General features: G+C 44.5%; 1 protein-coding gene across 1 annotated transcript in view; it reads right to left on the reverse strand.

Annotated features, from left to right (window-relative positions):
• The window catches only part of cfap70 (cilia and flagella associated protein 70), a gene marked incomplete at its 5' end in the record, with an annotated part of 35,735 nt that extends 15,041 nt beyond the window's left edge, over positions 1-20,694 (reverse strand). Inside the window, 16 exon segments of the mRNA XM_080523241.1 lie at positions 28-153; positions 1,862-2,026; positions 2,211-2,271; positions 2,373-2,464; positions 3,313-3,468; positions 4,217-4,351; positions 4,519-4,642; positions 4,734-4,828; positions 4,985-4,999; positions 5,001-5,171; positions 5,346-5,531; positions 5,889-5,968; positions 6,443-6,556; positions 6,716-6,899; positions 19,056-19,062; positions 20,459-20,694. Coding sequence (XP_080379367.1) covers positions 28-153; positions 1,862-2,026; positions 2,211-2,271; positions 2,373-2,464; positions 3,313-3,468; positions 4,217-4,351; positions 4,519-4,642; positions 4,734-4,828; positions 4,985-4,999; positions 5,001-5,171; positions 5,346-5,531; positions 5,889-5,968; positions 6,443-6,556; positions 6,716-6,899; positions 19,056-19,062; positions 20,459-20,694 — 1,947 coding nt within the window.

Below are 20,694 nucleotides of genomic sequence, written 5' to 3' on the forward strand. Positions count from 1 at the left end.
GACAGTACTGTGTGAATGGTAAAGTACCTCCTGGTAGTACTGGGCAGCCAGCTGGTAGTCCCCATTCAGCTGAGCCTCCTCGGCAAAATGTATGAGCTGGGCACAATCCAGCAGGGGGCGAGGTTGAGTCTCCTGGGAATCCGCTGACATAGTCTGGAAAAGGAAGCAAGCAAGAGCAGTAGAAAGGACAGACTGTGAGCAAGAGAATCTACTAAAGTTCATGAATTAGAGGGAACTGGCCATGTAACTCAAGACATGGAGGGAGAGTGATCTGAGACAGAGACAAACCAGTGAAGCAGTGAGTCGTCGTCGTGTAGAAGTCGTGTCGTTGTAATGAGACTGTGTGTGTGTGTGTGTGTGTGCTCCAGGCTGTGAGAGAGGTGGCTCTGGCCAAAATCCAACACCTCTTCGCCAATGTGCACATCCCTCTCAAGGCACTGAGAGAGATGACGAACAGAACTGTCCAGCTGGTCAGAAAGTGGGTGGGCCTCAACACACACTCCACACGGGGCATGATCTTTCTCCCATGTGGAGAGGGAGGGCTGGGAGTCCCCAATGTCGAGTGGGCCTACATAGCCACCAGGCTAGCCCACCTGCTCCACATGCTTAACAATGACGATGCCACCGTTAGAGAAATGGCCAGGGCCTCTCTCCTACTGGATCTACGCAGAAGGAAGATCCCCCTGGCCAGCGCACACCAGAACGACTTCCTCGGCTTCAGGAGGAAAGACTCTGGGAAACTGGATTCCCAGGCCAAGGGCTTCGGGGTCTGGTCTGACTGGCCGGATCTCAATGACCTCTGCAACCAGACTGGAGTTCAGCTAAGATGGACAGAACTTAACACACAGACTGAAGTCCCTGTCTCTGATGAGGTGATCACAGACCCCTGTGTGATTGTGAAGGCCGACATCACAACACCGCAGGAAGAGACTGTCGGACTGCACAGAGACTCTGCAAGGAGGGTTCTGCTCAGCCTGAAGCAGTCTGAGATCAGGCAGCACTGGTGTGGACTCAGACTACAGGGAAAGCTAGCCTGTTTGCAGTTCGCTGACCACTCAGTCTCACACTCAGTGTATAAGAACGTCGCTGTTGGTGAGGATGTTCTGAAATTCACCATCAAAGCAAGACTGCAGGTATTACCGACCAAGTACAATCTGTCCACCTGGTATCCCCACACTCACAGTCCATTCTGTTTAAACCATCAGGATTCACAACACCTAGAGTCCATTGCACACATAACAAATGGATGTAATGCATACAAACACCTGTACATAGCTCGTCATGACCGTATTGTGGACATTGTGTCTGATACAGTACAAAACATCTTACCATCTAGCGCAGCTATGTACAAGCATGCCAGAGTGTTACCAGAGTGGTTTGGTTTTGCCAATGATGTTTTTTCCAACATCCCAAATACACCTGATGTTGTCTTTGTTGACACCAGCCACAAGGAGGTGCTGATTGTAGAAGTAGGCTGCCCCTTTGACCTGTACATGGACCAGACTTTCCAGGACAAGTATATCAAATACCAACCACTGCTTGGTACGATAACCAGCTTTGGGTACAAGTGCAAATTCAGCATACTTGTATTTGGAAGTCTGGGCCATGTATATAAATGCACCATGAGGGGTCTGAGAATTGCTGCAATGTCTAAAAGAAAGGCCAAACAGGTTGCCAAATTTTGCTCTGTCTCAGCTATTATTGGCAGCTTGGCCGTGTGGAGAAGGAGGTGTTATGTGTACCCTTAAGTGTTCAGTGCTGCTTAGCCCCGAAATATTTGATTCCCTGTTTGTATAATATAATTTGTGGAACCAAATAAAGTATTCAAATGTGTGTGTGTGTGTGTGTGTGTGGTTCTCACCTGGTTGTAGTTGAGTTCTCCCAGGACTTGGGTCTTGCGCTGCTCCTGGGTGGTTGGATCCAGCGGCTTGGCTCCAGGCAGGAATGCAGACCCATACAGATTCTGGTACGTCTCCAGAACCTGGCCGGTCACACTGGCTATCTGGCTCTGGAACTCCTGCACAGCCTGATACAGAAGGGTCAGCATCACTGGTCAACACTTCAGCACGCTAGTACTAGAAATACACAAGTCTAGTGCATGGCCACAAGATGGCAATCCTTCAAAGCAAATGTCATGACTGAGGGTGGTGTTACCGTGTGTGTGTGTGTGTGTGTGTGTGTGTGTGTGTGTGTGTGTGTGTGTGTCTTACTCTATCTGCTCTAGCAGGTCGATGAGGCAAGGGTGGTCTGAGAGGAATCAGCTCCCTTACCCTACAAAAGAGCACACCCTTTAGATCATCTTTTATTTCCCCTAAGTATTGAAAACTCAGGCATTATACTGTACAGTATGTTGGAAATAACTTCAACACTACCTTTTTGCTAACTCCTCCGGTGGTCTCTTGTGCACCAGAGACTTCTCCAAGGCAATTTCAATAATGATATAGCTTCTGGAATCAGCGTACATCTACCACATTGGAGGTAGAGGTTTGTTGTTTCTTAGAAACATGATCTTTGGTAAGACACTATCTGATTGTTGTCAAGAAACCGTCTCACCTGCCCCCCCTCTGTATTGATTTGTGCTTCAACTTCTGTCGCGTTGTCTTCTGTTGTTGGCTTCCCCTGTGTACCAGGCTGAAAATCAAACAACACCCTCTCTCAGATCTCTAACACACCAAGCAATGTAAACAAGCACTAGAAATGGTTAGCCTAGTTTTTGCTGGAAAAGGTTAGAAAAGAAGAAGAAATAGATATTCCCAGGTGTATGTGGGCATGTGTAGGCAAGTACTGTAGGTATGCATCACATCATCACAGCATGAGGTGTTTCTATGTGTGTGAATACTTATTTGTTTGTGTGTGTGTGTGTTTGTGTGTGTGCGTACGTGCCTGCATGTGTGTGCGTGTGTGTGTGCGTGTGTCTATACAAGTGTGCGTAGGAGCCCTGTTATTTGTCTGGCAGCCTTCTGCGGTGTCAGATGCTCAGTTGGTGGGGTGGCTGTGCCTTCCTCGCCCGTTCCGTCCGGCTGCTCAGCCACAGGGGGCTTGTCAGGGGCAGATGAGCTAATGAGATGATTCACCGCTCTCTGATGAAGCCAGCAAGCTGCTGCTTTACAGCTAATTGCTATGGGAAGCACTTTTGTAACATGGATCCGGATTCAATCGGAGGGGAAATAAGACACTGCTCTAAGACACTTGGGGATAAACTACCACCCTGTGTGTCCTGTGTTATACCACCCGGATACCAGTGTTGTTAAGGATACAATAACTCATGTATGCAAACAGTATGGTCACATAGGCTAAATAGGCGGTCCTTACTTTTTTGGGCAATTCCTTGGTCTCCTTCCCGCCCTTATGGCCGTCGAAGACCTTACTAGAAGCCACCTTGCAGGAGCCCACAGAGGAGGCGCGACGTCTGCCCTGGGCGGTAGGGGCCCTGGCACTCTCTTTCAGGACGCTGGTGGTACGGTTGGCCTTTAAAGCACATGGTCACACACAAGCTAACCAGCAGGGATTGGATGTTGTCACGGCAACCCCATCACAGATTGTATCACCTCAGGGGGAGTGCTAGAGCATTAAAGCACATTAGAGCTTTACTGGATCTGAGGGAGTCATGAAACAGAGATCAGACATGGAGAATAACAATTTCATCAAAACACTGGCACGATCCAGCAGTGAAAACTCCACCCACGGGAGTAGTATTGACAGCTGTGATGATTTCCAAAGGATGCATAATTCGCTGTGTATTGTGAATTTCAGAAGAAACAATGTTATGATGAAACAATAAGTAATATTTTCTTCAAGGCCGGTTAAGTTTTATCTATCCATAAAATAATCTTCGCACGAATAAACAAAAAAACGAATCAAGTATCATCGGCAAGTTGCAACATGCTTAGAAACACTGCCGCAGATTGAACAGAATCCGACAAACAGAGAGAATAGTGAGGACGTGGCATTGGCAGGGAACAGACCACAATCTGGACAACTGCTGCGTCTGAAGATGAACTTCACCATATGACGCGTCTGTTCGGTTTTGCATGCAGTACTCCTTTTCTCTTTTCAAAACCCACTGTCTCACACACACAATCCACAGACCCTGTGTTAGTCCCTATGTTAGTCCTCCTTCCTCCTACCCCCTCAGTTGCTACACTGGTTCTGTAATATGAGGGCAAAATAAAACCATCCCTGTCTGCCTGCCTCTCTCTCTCTCTCTCTCTCTCACCTTGGCTAGCAGGGTGGACTCATCGAAAGGGTAGAGTCTGTATGCTCCACGGATACGCTTCCTCCCCGGGTACAGCAGGGGAGCCATGTCGACGTACGCCACGCCATGGAATGAGATCTGGACATCATCCTCACCCTGCTAAAACATAAACACACACATGCAAGCACACACAATTTAAACCAAGCATGATTCTACCTCAGAGATTAGAAAGGTTCTGTGTAAAAGAGTCAATTCAGAGTCCAATGACGATCACATGCAGTAAGATGTTATTGTCCTTGACGCTCCTAACATGTCTCCCTCACCTTGTCCTTCCCGGCTTTCCAGGGAAAGCTGGTAATAGCTTTCCCTCCCTTGGCAGCTCTAGGCTGTGAGGACCTCATGATCTCTACTGGCCATAGCCGGTTTTCAATGATCCTTTGCGTCAGGCTAAGAAGGACAGAGGATAGAGGGAATGAACGACAGCCAATTCACTTTTTGTGAATATAAATCTATATGAATGGGACTGTTTCTATCTCACCTATCTACACCTACTGGATCCAAGAAGCAACGGTGCTCCGTATCCCAGCTCACTCTCGTCCTGTTGGTCTCTGCCTCATTCCAGAAATCCCTGTCCTGGGAGAACATTTTGGGAAAGGGAATCACTTACAGAACCAAACATTATACTTACATGTAGTAAGTTTACATTTGCAGAGCAAGAAAACAAAAATGTTTAATACCTACTTAAAAAGTGTGCCTGTTGTCATTTAACACCTTAAATGCCTAGAGTACCTCTATGCTAGTGAGTGAGATCCCCGTCCTCCATCTTAATGGGCTCTCCCTCTATGGAGAAGCCTGGTATGAACTGAGCACCAGGCGACAAGAAGGGACCCAGAGGCCATTTTCTGGGCCTGCTCGTAGCTTCCCTCTCTCCACCGACCTTCAGCATCCCATTAGAGAACATCAGCACCTGCTCTTTCTGTGGAGTAAATAACAAGTGTGTGAGCTTCGTATCAAACAGTCGCAAAAGCTGGAGAGTAGAGAGACTGACCCTTGCTCTCTGTAATTGTTAACAGTGAAGCTCACAATCTTCGTTTTTAGATGACAGCATCGCTTTAGAAAGGTGACGTACTCTCTTCTCTCCCTCTCTTACCGTGTATGTAAGGGGGACCTGCAGGGCAGCCACGTAGCTGGAGGGTGGGCCAGATCCAGTGGGAGGGTTCCATACCTCAGGGACAGAGTAAGCCGTCTCCACGGTAACCTTCAGCAAATTTGAGATGGAGCGCTCTTCATCGGAGAGCAGAGGCTCGGGGACACTGATGGTCACATCAAGTGAAGGCTGTGTACCAAGCAGAGAGACATCACTCACAAACACTCACACACACACACACACACAAACACTCACGCACAGTATACCATAATCCCACATCACCCATGTCTCTCCGTAGGTTCCAGGCCTATAAATCACTCCATGATATGTAATGATTTACAAGACACAGCAGATAGATGACTCTGGGACTTCCACTCCCCCCCGCCCCCCTGTCACACACACTCACTCACTCACTCACACACACACACACACACACACACACACACACACACACACACACACACACACACACACAGCTGCGGCGCTGCTACTGCCAGCCCTATCTTGCCTTTCCAAAAAGTGATGAGGTTATAAGTATAACCTTACCTTACTGCTGCCATCCTGTGCCTCTGCAGGAGAGCCAGTGGTTGGATGTAGAAGCACAGTGGGTGTGAAGCTGCACTGACCTTGAGTGCAACAGGAACGTCATTGCTTTAAAACAACCATGATCTGACACAGTTCCAAACAAGGTGCTGGGTGATGTAGGTACTTGTTGTAACTTTATAGGTTACATAATTGATGAATATGTCACATAATTGATTGACAGTTAAAATAGTTATTATTTATCGCTAAGAGAGTTAAAAAAATAAGTACATTTCTGTTGTATTAGCTAAGAATGGGTAGAAATGCAGGTTCCAGAATGCCTTGCAGCAAGACATCATAGAAGTTGATAGCCTAGTTTGTTGTTTTTGAGAAATGCAAATTGTAACGTACAGAATTGAAAGTGAATAATAATAGCTTGTTTATTGAGTTGAAAGTGGCAAGTCTATGTCAGCAGATGTTTATATAAAGAACCTTTCGCTTGATAACACCAGTCCTAGCCATCATTTCAGAAGGTAGAAATACTACATTATATATCTTGTTGTACGTGTTGTTCCCACCATGCAGGAGAGGCAGCAGGTCCACAACAGCCTGCCCTAGAACTGCAGTCTTCTCCTCCTCCTTCTGCTTCCGCTTCCGCTTCTTCTCCTTGGGAAGGATCTCAATCACTGTCACTAACGATGACACCAATTAAAAGTGAACATACATGGATGAACATCTGGATGAGTTATAGGCCTAGGGGAATGTTTGAGTGGATTAAGGCCTTAAGAGGCTTGCAGCTATAAAATCAGAGCAGGGCCAAACAGACATCAAACTAATGGACGGTTGCTCACGTATGACAGGTCTGTATGCCACGTCGTCCAACATGTGAGCATCAGGTAAACACTCAAAGCTGCAGGTGAAGTTGTACTCCGCTCCCTGGTCTACAGAAGCAGCCACCTTCTGAGAATCTCCCAACGCAATGCCATTGAATTCAGCCCGTACAAAGGTCCGAAAGGATTCAGCCGTGTTGCCTTTCTGAAAAGAGAAAGACAAAACAGTCCATGTCTTCAGTTCAAGTGTATAGCCCAGGAATGACTCTGTTACCTTACCTCTGACAGGAATGACTCTGTTACCTTACCTCTGACAGGAATGACTCTGTTACCTTACCTCTGACAGGAATGACTCTGTTACCTTACCTCTGACAGGAATGACTCTGTTACCTTACCTCTGACAGGAATGACTCTGTTACCTTACCTCTGATAGGAATGACTCTGTTACCTTACCTCTGACAGGAATGACTCTGTTACCTTACCTCTGACAGGAATGACTCTGTTACCTTACCTCTGACAGGAATGACTCTGTTACCTTACCTCTGACAGGAATGACTCTGTTACCTTACCTCTGACAGGAATGACTCTGTTACCTTACCTCTGACGGGAATGACTCTGTTACCTTACCTCTGACAGGAATGACTCTGTTATCTTTACTCTGACAGGAATGACTCTGTTACCTTTACTCTGACAGGAATGACTCTCAAAACTCTCTAATGACATTATGACAAAAGCTGGAGAATAAAATACGTTAGCAACACACAGACTGTTGCCTGGTAATAGCTAAAAGAGAGATGACAAGCTTCTTACCAGGTTATTTCCACGAATTAATTTTCACGGGTGTTGCTTTGGTGGGATATGACCAATCCGGTGCTTCGTAAGGATATGACCAATCCGGTGCTTCGTAAGGATATAACCAATCCATTTCCATTTTGGTTGATCAATTTTGTGAATTAGCAGAGATTAATGAGTAGCTAGCAAGCAAACGACTTATTGCTGCATAAACTGCCGTTGTTGAGTGAGCCAATGAACACACACCTCTGCGTCCCCGTTTCCATAGTTACGAGCATTCATATCGCGAGATTTCCATACTTACGAGCATTCATATCGCGAGATCCACAAGGGAGGTGTTGAAGTTCAGTGCTCCAGCTAGTCAATTTGTAGTGCTTGAGTGCTGTTTTCCACATGAATAATGTTTACATTTACAAAGTATTTCAATGAAAAACATTCTAGAGGTTCCATATACATTCTAGAGAATGTTGAATGTTTTAAGTCGCAGTCATCTGGACGTAGTAAAACCACTAACTAGCTAGTTTCTAGCATTTGTAGTTAGCTAGACTTTGCCTTCGCGGGTCAGTATGAGAACCACCACCAAAGACCTCTGCAAATAACGTGCCAGTTCCACGTGAGTCCATTTATGGGAGAATTAGTCAAGCATTTTCTAGTTGTTTTCTAGGTGTTTGCACCGACTTCTGTAATGTTGCCGTATGCAATTGTTGTCTAACCTGTTGTTGCTGTTTAGTGTGCACCACCACCACAGTCCCAGCCACTAGTTCAGGTCCCAGGCAGCAGAATGACCAACATGTCACTACTTAGTATCGTGGATAAAGCCCTCAAGTCGTGCGAAGCTGAAGAGGCTAAAATCAACGAGAACATCCACCAATACAGGGAGATACTGCGCTCTTTGTAAGTTATAGGCTACTTCCCCCTCCACTTCCACCTCCTTCCACCATTCACTCTGTATTCCAGGGTATCACAAATGATAGTCAACAAAGCTATATTGTGCACTTGGGACTATGTCAAGTGTTTTAATGCGTTTTTGACTTACATGATTACACTGTTTTCCCAGGAAACCACAGAAGAAAGATTCCAAAGAAACTAAATTAAGAGAGAATGTTGAAAAAGGTATGGGGTACACACAATTAGATTTATCCTGTCTGTGCTCAATATATTTTAGCACATACACTGGTAATTTGCAATTGATTATAATGCACATTGTCTGCATGTTTTTCCATCTCAAGAACCAGATGTCCCTCCAGAGGAAAGACAGGAGATGGAATTGCTGGAGCGAGTCCTAGAGAAGGCCCTTCGGGTTCGCAGTGGTACAGTACGCCCCAAGGAACCTCACAGCTGCATTGGGCCAAACAAGGGAGCAGGGGATGCAGTGAAGAAGGGCAAGGACAGTTTCCAGGCCTCAGTGAAACCCAAAGGGATAAGATCCATCTCCAAACCAACCATGGAGAGAAAAGAATGTACAAAGTCTACCGTATCCAACTCTTCCAGGGGTGCAAGGCAGAAGACAGGTCATCATCCACGACAAGACAAGGCCAGCATGGTCAGAGGTTCTGTCCAGAAACAATCAGTTGTGTCATCAAAGGGTTTACCTCTCCAGACTTCTGGGGAAGCCAAGCAGGCCGTTCCAGGTCTGACCGATCAGGGTCAACCACAAGCCTCAATAACACAACATGAAGTGTCACAAGCTTCGGCCACCTTCCCTCATGAAGAATCAGTATCTGTTTCACACAAGGAGGGGGCTGCAAAGGCACATCTTTCACTTCCACAGAATGAGTATGCTGCTGCTCTACAGTTCATTACTGTGTCGAGTATGTTATATTTCCAGCGGATCAGTCAAGTAGTATTGTCTTCATTGAAAAATGTATATGTATTAGTTTCATGTCTTTTTCAACCCATACTGTACATGTTTGTGGTTTGTCCATTTAAAGGATACCATCCCAGTTGTCTAAATGGAGCTCTCTACGACAAAAACAAAGCAGGTCAGTAGCAGGTTAGTTATGTCAATACATTGACCATCGTATGTGGATACAGAATATCTGACACCTATCACTCCCCACAATAATGTTGTCAGTCAGCTTTGTGCATGCAGCAGCATTTATATAGTTAACAAGAGGTGAATGTATTGTGTTGCTGTCACATTCGCTTGCTGTGTTAAACCTAGCCTTTTTATACCTTCAGGTTGTGGGACGAAGTTCTGACTGTGCAATCCAAGCCAGTGGCGGAGAGGACTCACTTCTTGGAGAAAGTGACAGCCAGGGTATTCTTCATATTTATGTTCAATCTGACAATAACATTATTATTGCCCTCTCATGCTATATGTGACATTTATCTTGGATTACTTTAATCAACGATTAGTTGAAAGTAGCTCTCTACTTGTTTAACATGTTATACTTGTGAGATGGAACAAGCAGTATTGTTGAATAATGAATTGCGTCAAGTAACAACCATAATGAATTTGTCCAGTTACTTTTCTCTCTCTTATTGGAGAAGTTTGGGAAGCATCATTCAATTCAATTCAATGTCCATCGTCACCTTCCCCAGAAAATGCCTAATGTGCCAGATTTTAGGATTCAGAGAGAATCTATTAAATGTGAGCTCAGCGAGGGACCGCTCGTTTCTCGGAGTCCGTCTGTTCTCCTTGACCAGTGTCCTTGTCTCGTCTGTGGATTAGTTCCCCAGGGACTGGCCAGGGGGCAGCCCCGCCGACACCAGGGTCCAAGTGGACAGACTGGCACGGCAGTGTCACGACCTGACCCACTGCTATCAGGCCGAGCTGCTGCAGGCTCGCCAGACCTCCAGGACACCAGGCACAGAGCTAGGTACCAGCAGAGGAACGATACGCACTGGGGGGGGGGTGAGATGACATGACATGAGATGAGGAGAAAGTGGAGGGAGTGAGATATGTGAAGACGATAGATCTGTGTTGAGGATGAGAGTTTGGGAACGCAAGCAAAAGTGTTCTTCTGAACTAATTAACTATGGAACTAATAATTGCTTTTAATTGTCATTGGCAATTATTTGGTTGTAATGTCTGTTATGCTCATGCCTCTAAGCCTAATGAATGTAGAGAAATTCAATGAAGTAATTGTACTTTCACATAGTTATATTACCAGTATTTGTATTGAATTGTATTGTATTGTATACCATTGATTGCTGAGTTGTATCACATTGTTGCTCTGTGTATGTGTAATAATGCACCCATTCTGGAGATTAGATCTTTGTCAGTGTGTAACGTATAACAGGTGTCCTTTTTTTCCAGGTGGAGCTGCATACAAGGAAAGGGAATATGAATCCTTACTGATGATGGATGGCCTTGAGAAGATGAGGAGAGACCTGCTCAAGCGTGCCGACCGGCTGAGAGAAGGTTGGAATACTGATTCACACATGACTTGGTTCAGGGTTCCCGCGCTGGTCTTTAAAAACCTTAAAGTTTAAAATTCAGCAATCTGATTTATAAGGCCTAAAAAGGTCTTAAATGCAAGGGATTTCTAAAAATTGGGTCTAAAGAATGAGGTGCTAGGTCTTAAAAATTAGATTAGCTTGTCCTGCAAGGAAGCTTTTGTGCACTTTGTTCTCTTCACGTTGAAGAGGGTTAGGGTTAGGGTTAGGGTTAACCCTAACCCTAACCCTTAACTGTTTATGTTAATACATTTACTTTTGAGTAATTATGGGACTTATTTATTTTATATGAATTATCCTTCAGACTTTTTTGTCTGTATGGCAGTGAAATCCCTAATTTCATCACCTCGAGAATGACAAAAAGCTATCATATGGTGTTGCGAATAGGTCTACAATTCTATTCAAAGAGGTCTAAAAAAGGTCTAAAAATGTATTAAATTTGACTTGTTGAAACTTGTAGGAACCCTGTTGCTTGGAACCAATTTGTTGAGAGACTTTTCAGTGGTCTGGAGTAGCATTGAATGTCTAATTGCGTGTAGCTAGCCGGGTGAGAATAAAGCTGTCTGGGAGGATTTGTGTATTAGCCTGCCTCCAACTATTCCTTTACTTAATCAAAGACACAGTTAGTGAAATCTATCACCCCAGCTAGGTTTGATTTAGCTTATAGCTGAATGGGGATATTCAAGATTCAAGATTCAAGATTCAAGATTGCTTTATTGTCTGTCACAGAGTGACAGAAATTCTCCTTTGACAGGCTTTGTGCAGTTCATGAATACGTTATCCACATTAAAAACACACATAGGTCACATACATACAATAAAAACAGACAGATATAACAGTGTTTATAAAATGTAGTGCCTATTAAAAAAGTCTAGTCATTTAAAAATAATAGTAAGAAAAACAGTGTGCTTCCTATTTTAAAATGTTCAGGGCGGTGGTTGCAGTGGGAATGAATTATTTTTTATATGTGTTTTTCCGGGCCAGTGGAGTTCTATAACGGCGGCCTGATGGAAGTGGCTGAAATGATTGGTGGAGGGGGTGAGAGGGGTCCTGTGTGATTTGTGTGGCTTTTCTGATTAGTGACCGGTTGTAGATTTCAGACAGGGGAGTTTGAGATTGCAGTGCTCATAATAGGTGACATATTTAATGTTACACTGCCTCGGAGTGCCTCCTATAATTCAGTTATTCAGAATTGGGTTTTTCCACTCTCACCAAAAAGGGAGAGTTGGAGCAGCAGGGGAGGAGGTGTGTGGGGGGGTGTATGATTAGAATTCACAGTTGGAGCTCCCAAAGGTGAATGGCACAGGGCCAGTGTGGGACAGAAGTTGAGTTTCCAGAACTTTCTACTCTCTCTGCGGGGTCTGCACTGTTCCGTCTGGCATTTCAGAGTATGGGCTTTTCTTCTTTTCTCCTATATATCATTGTACAATGCCGTTACGAGGATAGTTTTTATTCAGCGTTTTATCTGAGGGATATTTTATTGAGGTGATTTTGTTGCTCCGTTGTCATAAAGAGAAAGTAGAACGGGGGACGATTACAGTCCTCCGAAAAATATATCTCTACGCGCTAACGAGCTAATTCAGCCATTCCGTCTTGACGTATGGAAAATGGAAATAGATACCCAGTGTATCAGTGTTGTTCTTTCCTTGGCTTCTCAGATCCCCCACTGTGTGACGGTGGGCTTTTCAAGCTGTCCATCCTGACGTCGCTGGCTTGTCCCTTCTATTTAAAGGCTTTAGGCAGCCCGGCGAAACGTTTTAGGGGTTCGGTTGCTCACGCTCACACTCTAAAAATAACCTTTTTTTCCGCCAGAGTGTAAGGCATGGGATCGATGGAGTCCTGGAGAAGGAGACGTATGCCTCTTCAGGAGGAAGGATGAGTGGGGAGACACGGTGAGCCCGACCCTGCCCCCGACCCTGACCTACAGCAGCGAGGCTGAGCTCAGAGAGCTGGAGAGGCTGAGGCTGAGTGTCGTACTGCTACAGCAGGAGATTCACCTGCACCAGGTAGGAGATACACTCACACACCTGTTGTGTGTAAGCTACTGCTTCATCTGCTTCTCTGTGTGTGACGTTTTGGATGTGTTTGCTGATGTTGTGTTTCTCCAACAGGATCTCTCTGATGCTCTGTCCCCATGTGTCTCCACCATGTTCTCTGCCCCTAAAGGCCCCAGCCCTTCCATGCTCCGAGACATTTACTCACTCCTGGTTGAAGGAGGGGAGCGGTTCCCCTCCATAGTCCTGGACACTGAGTCTGACCAAGCAGGAACAGAACAAGAATAGAAAACTCCAATAAAACCCTGAAAGCAATGAATTGAGTGACCATGGGGCCTGGAGCACAGGGAAAGAGGAATGCAGAAGTGGAAAGAGGTTGCTGGGTTGTGAATGTTAATTAGTATATTTATTCAGAATGATTGTGTTTTGGCAGGGCTGTGTGATGAACAGCTGGTTTTGTTTCTCTGCCTGATATCTGAAGCCACAGCACCCTGACAGGATATATCAAGCTGCCAAAAAAGGAATGTTTCTTTCATTGTCTCTTCTCTCTTTCTTTAACTCTCTCTTTGTGACTGATGCAAATGAATTAATGATTTCTTTCTTAATTAAGTGGCCTTACTTTTATTCAAGTGGACATAGACTCATGTGCGTCTCAACAAACGCAACTTATTTTTTTCACAACAATCATTGTGCCTTTGTGTGTACTTGATATGCCTCAAAACGTATATTTCAGTAAATTATACCTTTTGGTCAAATTGATTGATACTTTAAGATGTATTTTGTAATTCCTATGCACAACTCTGGAGTGTACAATATTAACTTGTTTGCTAATGATAACCAAGTGTGGGTGACCTTTGTCAGCAGATGGCGCTCTACTCATTGCACAACTTCTTTCAAATCAAGATCAAACTACAGTAGTACGTTCCATCTGTGTTTACTTAATATCAAAATGTCTTTCTCATGTTGAGTTTCACTTTTTACTCTCAGAACTGCTTAGGTACAATGACAACGAAAGTGGTCCGAATAGGGAGAGAGTTGTTCTCTCTGTTTCTCCACTTTCTAAAAAGGTGGTGACTAATTTCAGCAGCTCGAGAAGCCTACATTCTTCTGGTCTGTGGATGCTGTGGTGTGGGAGGGGAGCAATGGAGGGGTTTTAAGGACATTCTCTGCTGCACTTGTTACAACTACAGGGATACCATGACTACAGAAGGACAAGTAAGGAGGACAGAAGTGAGTAATCCACAGTGGGTGCCTCACGCCTGGCCAACACTCCTCCAGTGAAATAGTGGAGGTGCACCACAATTTAATCAGGCATATAGGGTTGATGCCAGGTGGGCAGGTGGAGGTAGGAGGATGAGCTCATTGAAATGTGTGGAATAAGGAATAGTATTGTTAATTAAGCACCTGTGTTTAATTCCATTCCATTCCATGCATTGCAATTTGCCTACCCTGGTTGATGCAAATAAACACTTGCAATTGCCCCAGAGATGTGACTTCCCTCATTGCAAAACAGTCTCAAAGTGTGTTTTCCATATGTAGTGAATTACTTTATAAGACACGGCAGGTATCCAGTGTCAAAGTGTGATGTGATTCTTTCAGACAATATAAAATGTATTTATGAGAGGCGAGTCTCAGAACTCAGGCGACATGATAGAAGTGAGGAAGTATGTGCAAGGTAGGGGGGCTCAGAGAGGACAAAAAGGCCCACATACCCACAGATGACGTGGAAATGGCACAAGCTGCACCAGACTGGGCGACAGGTGGTGCTGGGTTCACACAGCGGCCCGTGGGTGTATGCACCCTGCTGTACCAGTCCTCACACACACACACAGACACACACACACCCATCAGTGGGGGCTGAGTGGCCACAGGACAATGTTTCAGAGGGCCATCGGCTGGGAAAAAAAGCAGGGGGGTATTCCATCAACGGAAAATCCAGGCTTATTTTTTATAAGTCTTGTGAGATTTATAGAAGCCTGGAATTTGTATAAGTCTCTCACTTTTCAGAATAAGCCTGGATTTTCCATTTGGAATGTTAATGGAATACCCCCATTGTCTCCCTGTATGTCAACAGACAACAAGGGAGGTAGACAGAGGGACATTAGTCTCCCCACAGTTCCACTCTGATAATTTACAGTGCCTTCGGAAAGTATTCAGACCCCCTCAGTGTTTCCACATTTTGTTGTGTTATAGACTCAATGTATTACTATGCAAATCAGAGACCCTATAAAAACAAAAATATTATTTCACTTTTTGAGTGATTTGTTGATGACATCTTTGCATTTGAGCTACTTTTAAGAGTCATAGCAAAGGGTCAGAATCCTTATGAACATGGGGTATTTCTGTTTTCTGGGGTATTTACATTTTAGGCAAGGCAAGGCAAGTTTATTTATAGCACATTTCATACAACAGGGGCAATTCAAAGTGCTTTACATACATTATTTAAAATCACAGCAAGAGGAGCATAAGAAAATAAAAATGACAATGAATAAAAGCAAATATAAGAAGTAAATAGATAAAACATTTAAAAAGACAATAGTTAATGGAAAAAAGACATTGATAGAAGTGTTTGTGATTAATCATAACTGGTGCAAAACATGAAGGTTAGGGGTAGTGGTGGTCTAGTGGATAGTGAGTTGGACTTGGGATCGGAAGGTTGTGAGTTCAAATCCCGCCTGAAGCCACACCACTACTAGTGTGCCCTTGGGTAAGGCACTTAGCCCTCAGTTACTCCAGGGGGAATGTCCCTGTAATTCGTAATTGTAAGTCGCTTTGGATAAAAGCGTCTGCTAAATGGCAAAATTATTATTAATTATTAAGGTTTTTTGCTTAGATTTAAATATTTTAAGGGTATTTCTTCAGGGAGTTTGTTCCAGGAGCATGCAACAGCGTGACTTTTTTAAAATAAATTTACTGAAACTAAAAACTTGTTTTTGCTTTGTCATTCTGTATTATATGTGGATTGATGGCAAATTATTTTAAATCCATACCAAAACAAAATGTGGGAAGAGTGAATCCATCTGAATACTTTCTGAAGGCACTGTAATTAAAAAAGGATAATTTGTGACCAGAGGGGGTTACAAACAACTTACCAACTGGTAATTATTCATTGAGAAATTGTTCCAAAGAGACATCTGTCACCTCCAGCTGCTCTATTAAAGACATTGTTGGAGTTCTTTGAAATGGCCTCTGTATGGCATAGATTAGAATAATATTTCCAAATGTGTTTTCTGCTTTGCCGCCTTACACAAATGGGTTTTAAACACTATTGAGAACAGTCTTCACTACGTGCTTGGTGTACAGTACACACTGTCTCTTAGTCATTTCGGGACCTTTCCACCATTCCTTATTGAATAATGAACACGTCCTCAAACCGTCCACCGCAATCCAAAAACGATATCTGCATCATTGTGGTTGCGAGTCACTCTGATGATACTGTAGATTCCCAGCAGGATTGTGCTACCGCCCTGGCCCAGCCAGACCAGGGCGTGTGAAGGGAGAGAGAGGAGACAGGAAAACATCAGCATCAACACGACAAAACAACACAGAGGTCGCCCTGAGGGAGAGGAACCCACGCTACTCAGCCTTCCTGTGACCTGGCTACCAGGCCCACCCACATGACATGGCTAAATGTCCAATAACCAATGTCGTTTCTTTTTATCCCTACTGGATTTATTGCCTTTATTCCCGAATCCTTTCTTCCTCCCACTCCCTTTGGCTTTCTCTCCTGCCCCTTTCCAGCATTTCTTATTTGGTTTCGTTTTAATGGGTGGACAGTTTCTTAACTCCTAATCCTCAATGATTAGCGGAATCCAAGTGGAAAACCACAGTAGCCACAAAATCAATACCAATAGTCCCTTCTCTGCCACAGACCGGCTTTTCATTGAGCCTCCCTTTCTTATCCTCCCTTCCACTCATTGCCACCCTTCTCTCCTTCCCTTATTGTCCCCCTTTTTCCATTGCTCCCACTCTCTCTCTCTCTCCTCTCCACCTTACTCTCCTGTATGCCTCTCCGTCTCTGCTGGCATTGAGTTACAGCGGCAAGGGTTGAGCCAATGTGGTCATCAATTACCCTGCATTAGTGTTTATTATTTGATTTCCCCCCACTCTGGCTGTCACACTGGCAGCCTTCTCCCTCAACCAGAGCTTTTAGGGAGAGGGAGAGGTTTAGGGTGATGTCTTACCTAAGGTGCTAACCGTACTATCATGTCAGTGTTTTGTGTGTGATTTTGTGGCACTGTGTGTATGGCTTGAGTGTTACTGATTACATTATTTTTGTCTCGGTTTACATATAAAAGGCATGTTTCAGTTTCAGAATGTGTTACTTAACCTCCCATTAGTGTTTACCCCATTGTTAGGAGTAGAGAGACCAGGCGTGATCCCATTCAATAGGTTATTGACCATTCCATAACCTTTCAATACATCCGCCATGGTTGTTTTGGAAGCCCTTCATCTCCTGGTACGATATGTAGGGGGATGTAGTGGAGCTTTTGTTAGAGACATGAGAGGATTAAGAATGCATGTGGGCTTCTCTTCAATGGCCAGTTATCCCTCTGTCTGTGAACTGGGATTACACTGCAGCCTCTGTGTAGGGAAGAGTCATCCAATCATCCCCTGTATATACAGACACTGCACACACACACACACACACACACACACACACACACACACACACACACACACACACACACACACACACACACACACACACACACTGTGCACACAAAGGCACACACACAATAGACCGAGACGTCTGGGACCATATGGCCTGCCTGATGTGACATTCAAGGTTGATTTTCTTCCCATGACAAGGTTGTTTTTCTTCAAACGGTGCAGCCGTCTTTCATATGAAGGAGGCCTGATCAAAGCAAATCATCCATACTGTATGTATCCCATTCGTTTTAATGTTGTTATATCCTTATTATATAGGCTTCATATCTACCATAATAATAATAATAATAATAATGGATTTTATTTATAAAGCACTTTACATTTCAAGAATCTCAAAGTGCTACAGTCAATAAAAGAAACAAAAACAGCACAACACAATAAAGATCACTAAAAACATCAAAAGCAGAAAGGTTAAAAAGACACTGTGGCATAAAACTAAAGAAAAAATAAATACAAATCTGGCTACTGGAACGCTTTGTTAAAAAGATGAGTCTTAAGTCCGCTCTTAAAAGAGTCGACCGACTGTGGTGCTCTCAGGTGGGCAGGGAGGGCGTTCCACAGTTCGGGGGCGATGGAGCAGAAGGCCCGGTCTCCCATGGAGCAGAGGTGGGTTTTGGTGGGTTTGAGGAGGTTTGCATTTGGTGAGCGGAGAGTGCGAGTGGAGGGGCTGTGGGATTTGACCAGGTCCGTAATGAAGTATTCATGAACACCATTCAAAATCAAGTAAGAGTAACACACAACTTTATTTTATTCAAAATGTTCTAATTAGAAAAGGGTGGTGGACATACCTTGTCCACATAAATTCTCCCCCCCCCCCTGAGGGAACACACAGCCCACTCGGCTTATGTGGTCTGGTTAAAAAGTCCTCAAATAGGCATGGTAATCTTTTATGAAAGTGCAGATTCTAAGCTTTCAAATGATGTGTCGTACATTGAAAATAGTTGAAGAAGATATGCTTATTTGAATGTTGGTCCACCTCAAACCAAATAGTGTAGAAACATGCTCTGAATCACACAGGCAAAACAGCTAATAGCTACGCTAAAAAGGAACTTCGCTACAAACATCTAACTTATGAGCAGAGATCTGTGCCACTAGAATCTGAATCTGAATTACTGACTTTGAATCTGAATTACTGACTTTGAATTTGAATTGCTCAATTTGAATTTAAAAAATGACGTTGAATAAAAAAAAATACTTTGAATCACATAATTTGAATTTGTATTGTTTAACTTGAATAACTGAATTGAATACAAATTCAAATTATGTGAGTTAAAAAAAATATTCAAATTGAGCATTTCAAATTCAAAGTCAGTAATTCAGATTCAGATTCTAGTGGCACAGATCTCTGCCCATACTAACTGCACATCATTAGCACATCACAACATGTTGATAGAACATAAACATGTTAAAAACACATAACTACACATAATTAGATGATCACACAGTCCTTGCTTTCAAACACATCCTAAAACATACATTTGTGTACAAGCCATATCACTTACCAGTAGCCTACGGCAGACGAGACAGTGAATCCAATTCACAAATTATAAGTATTTAGTGATCCTAAAACTGTTGTTTGTTTTATCGAGTGGGGTCTTCAACACTTCAACTTTCATAATGTGCAAAAAAACGGAAAACAATTTTTTTAAAAGTAAAAAAATGTAAAAGCTTTGAAAGAAGCTTTCAATTTGCACGATTTGAGGATTGCCGACATTCAGCCCTTTTTTCCAGACCGTGTCACATATTTTTTAAGGCTTAGGGAGGGAAAGCTGAGGATTGATTTTACCGAGGAGAAATGCTCAGAGCCCGGTGAAGAGGGGATTAGGCAATCCATACGTTACCTTCCATTCAGCCATGTCAGGAGATTGTGTGTGTGTGTGTGTGTGTGTGTGTGTGTGTGTGTGTGTGTGTGTGTGTGTGTGTGTGTGTGTGTGTGTGTGTGTGTGTGTGTGTGTGTGTGTGTGTGTGTGGGCAGCAGGAGAAGGAGTGGGTGCATGCTGCTTCTGTGTCTTTCTCTGTGCGTGTGTGTGTGTGTGTGTGTGTGTGTGTGTGTGTGTGTGTGTGTGTGTGTGAATGCGTGGGAGGGAGTGTGTGAAGTCTGCTGCATGCATGTGTGCGTGTGCGGTCTGTGTTCAGGCTGGGTGCAGTGGGAGTGCCGTTTGTGAAATTACCATGCGAGAGTGACACAGTTGTGCCTTTGCAGTCAGGAGACACTCTAGTATAAACATTCCTTTCTCTTCCTTTTGACATGGAGAAGATAGCTAGTAATACCTTGAGGGGGGTACTCATTCCAGTGAAGCATCAATCTTTAAAATCGTTAAACAGAATCATGTTCCTTTCTCCGGATAAAAAAAAAGATAGCAGCAGGCTTTGATATTCCCTATTCCCCACAGAGAAAGGAAAGAGAGAGATTGGGTGGACGAGAAATGATGGGGAGATGGTAAGGCAGCAGTTAACTCCGGTCTCCCCTCCCCCTTCCTGTTCTCCCTCCACTCCCCATCCTCCCGTCTCTAGTCTTTGACGTCACACTGGCTAAAGCCAATCAGGGGGCTTTGACTCTCCCTTCCTCTCCTCCCTGGCTCCTCCCCGACCGCTGGCCCCTTATATATCCCCCCACAGTCCCAACAGCAGAGTGTAAAATGTGCTGCCAAAGAACCAGTAGGCAGGGCATAGAGAGACCACCAGAGAGGGAGGGAGAGAAAGGGAGCGTGTGAGTGGCTTCCCGAGCTAACAAACCCTTCATCTCACATTTCAGCTATTCCTCCCAGCCTATGTGCGGTGACATAGACCTCCTCCTCCTCTTCTTCTCTCTCTCTTTCTCTCTGTCGGTCTCTCTAGACCAGTGGAGCTGACTAGTGAGGAGAGCAGAGGTATCTACCAGCATCCCCGGCACCAGCCCCCCCACCTGCTCTCTGGATCGCCTGGACCCCCAGGACCCCTCGGCTGTAGGATGGGCTGCACCACGGGCCACCTGGCCTGCCAGCCCCAGCCCACGGTGGCCACCCTCGGACAGGAGGGCCAGTCCCTGGAAGTCGGGGCCCCCAAGGTCCCGGACGTGCTGTCCTCCCTGGAGCGTCTCTCCCAGGCCACGGGGGGCATGGAGAAGTCCTGGTACCGCTGCATCTTCCCCTTCGGGATCAT

The sequence above is a fragment of the Nansenia antarctica genome, assembly GCF_963989245.1.
Source record: "Nansenia antarctica genome assembly, chromosome: 2".
Lineage (NCBI taxonomy): Eukaryota > Metazoa > Chordata > Actinopteri > Argentiniformes > Microstomatidae > Nansenia > Nansenia antarctica.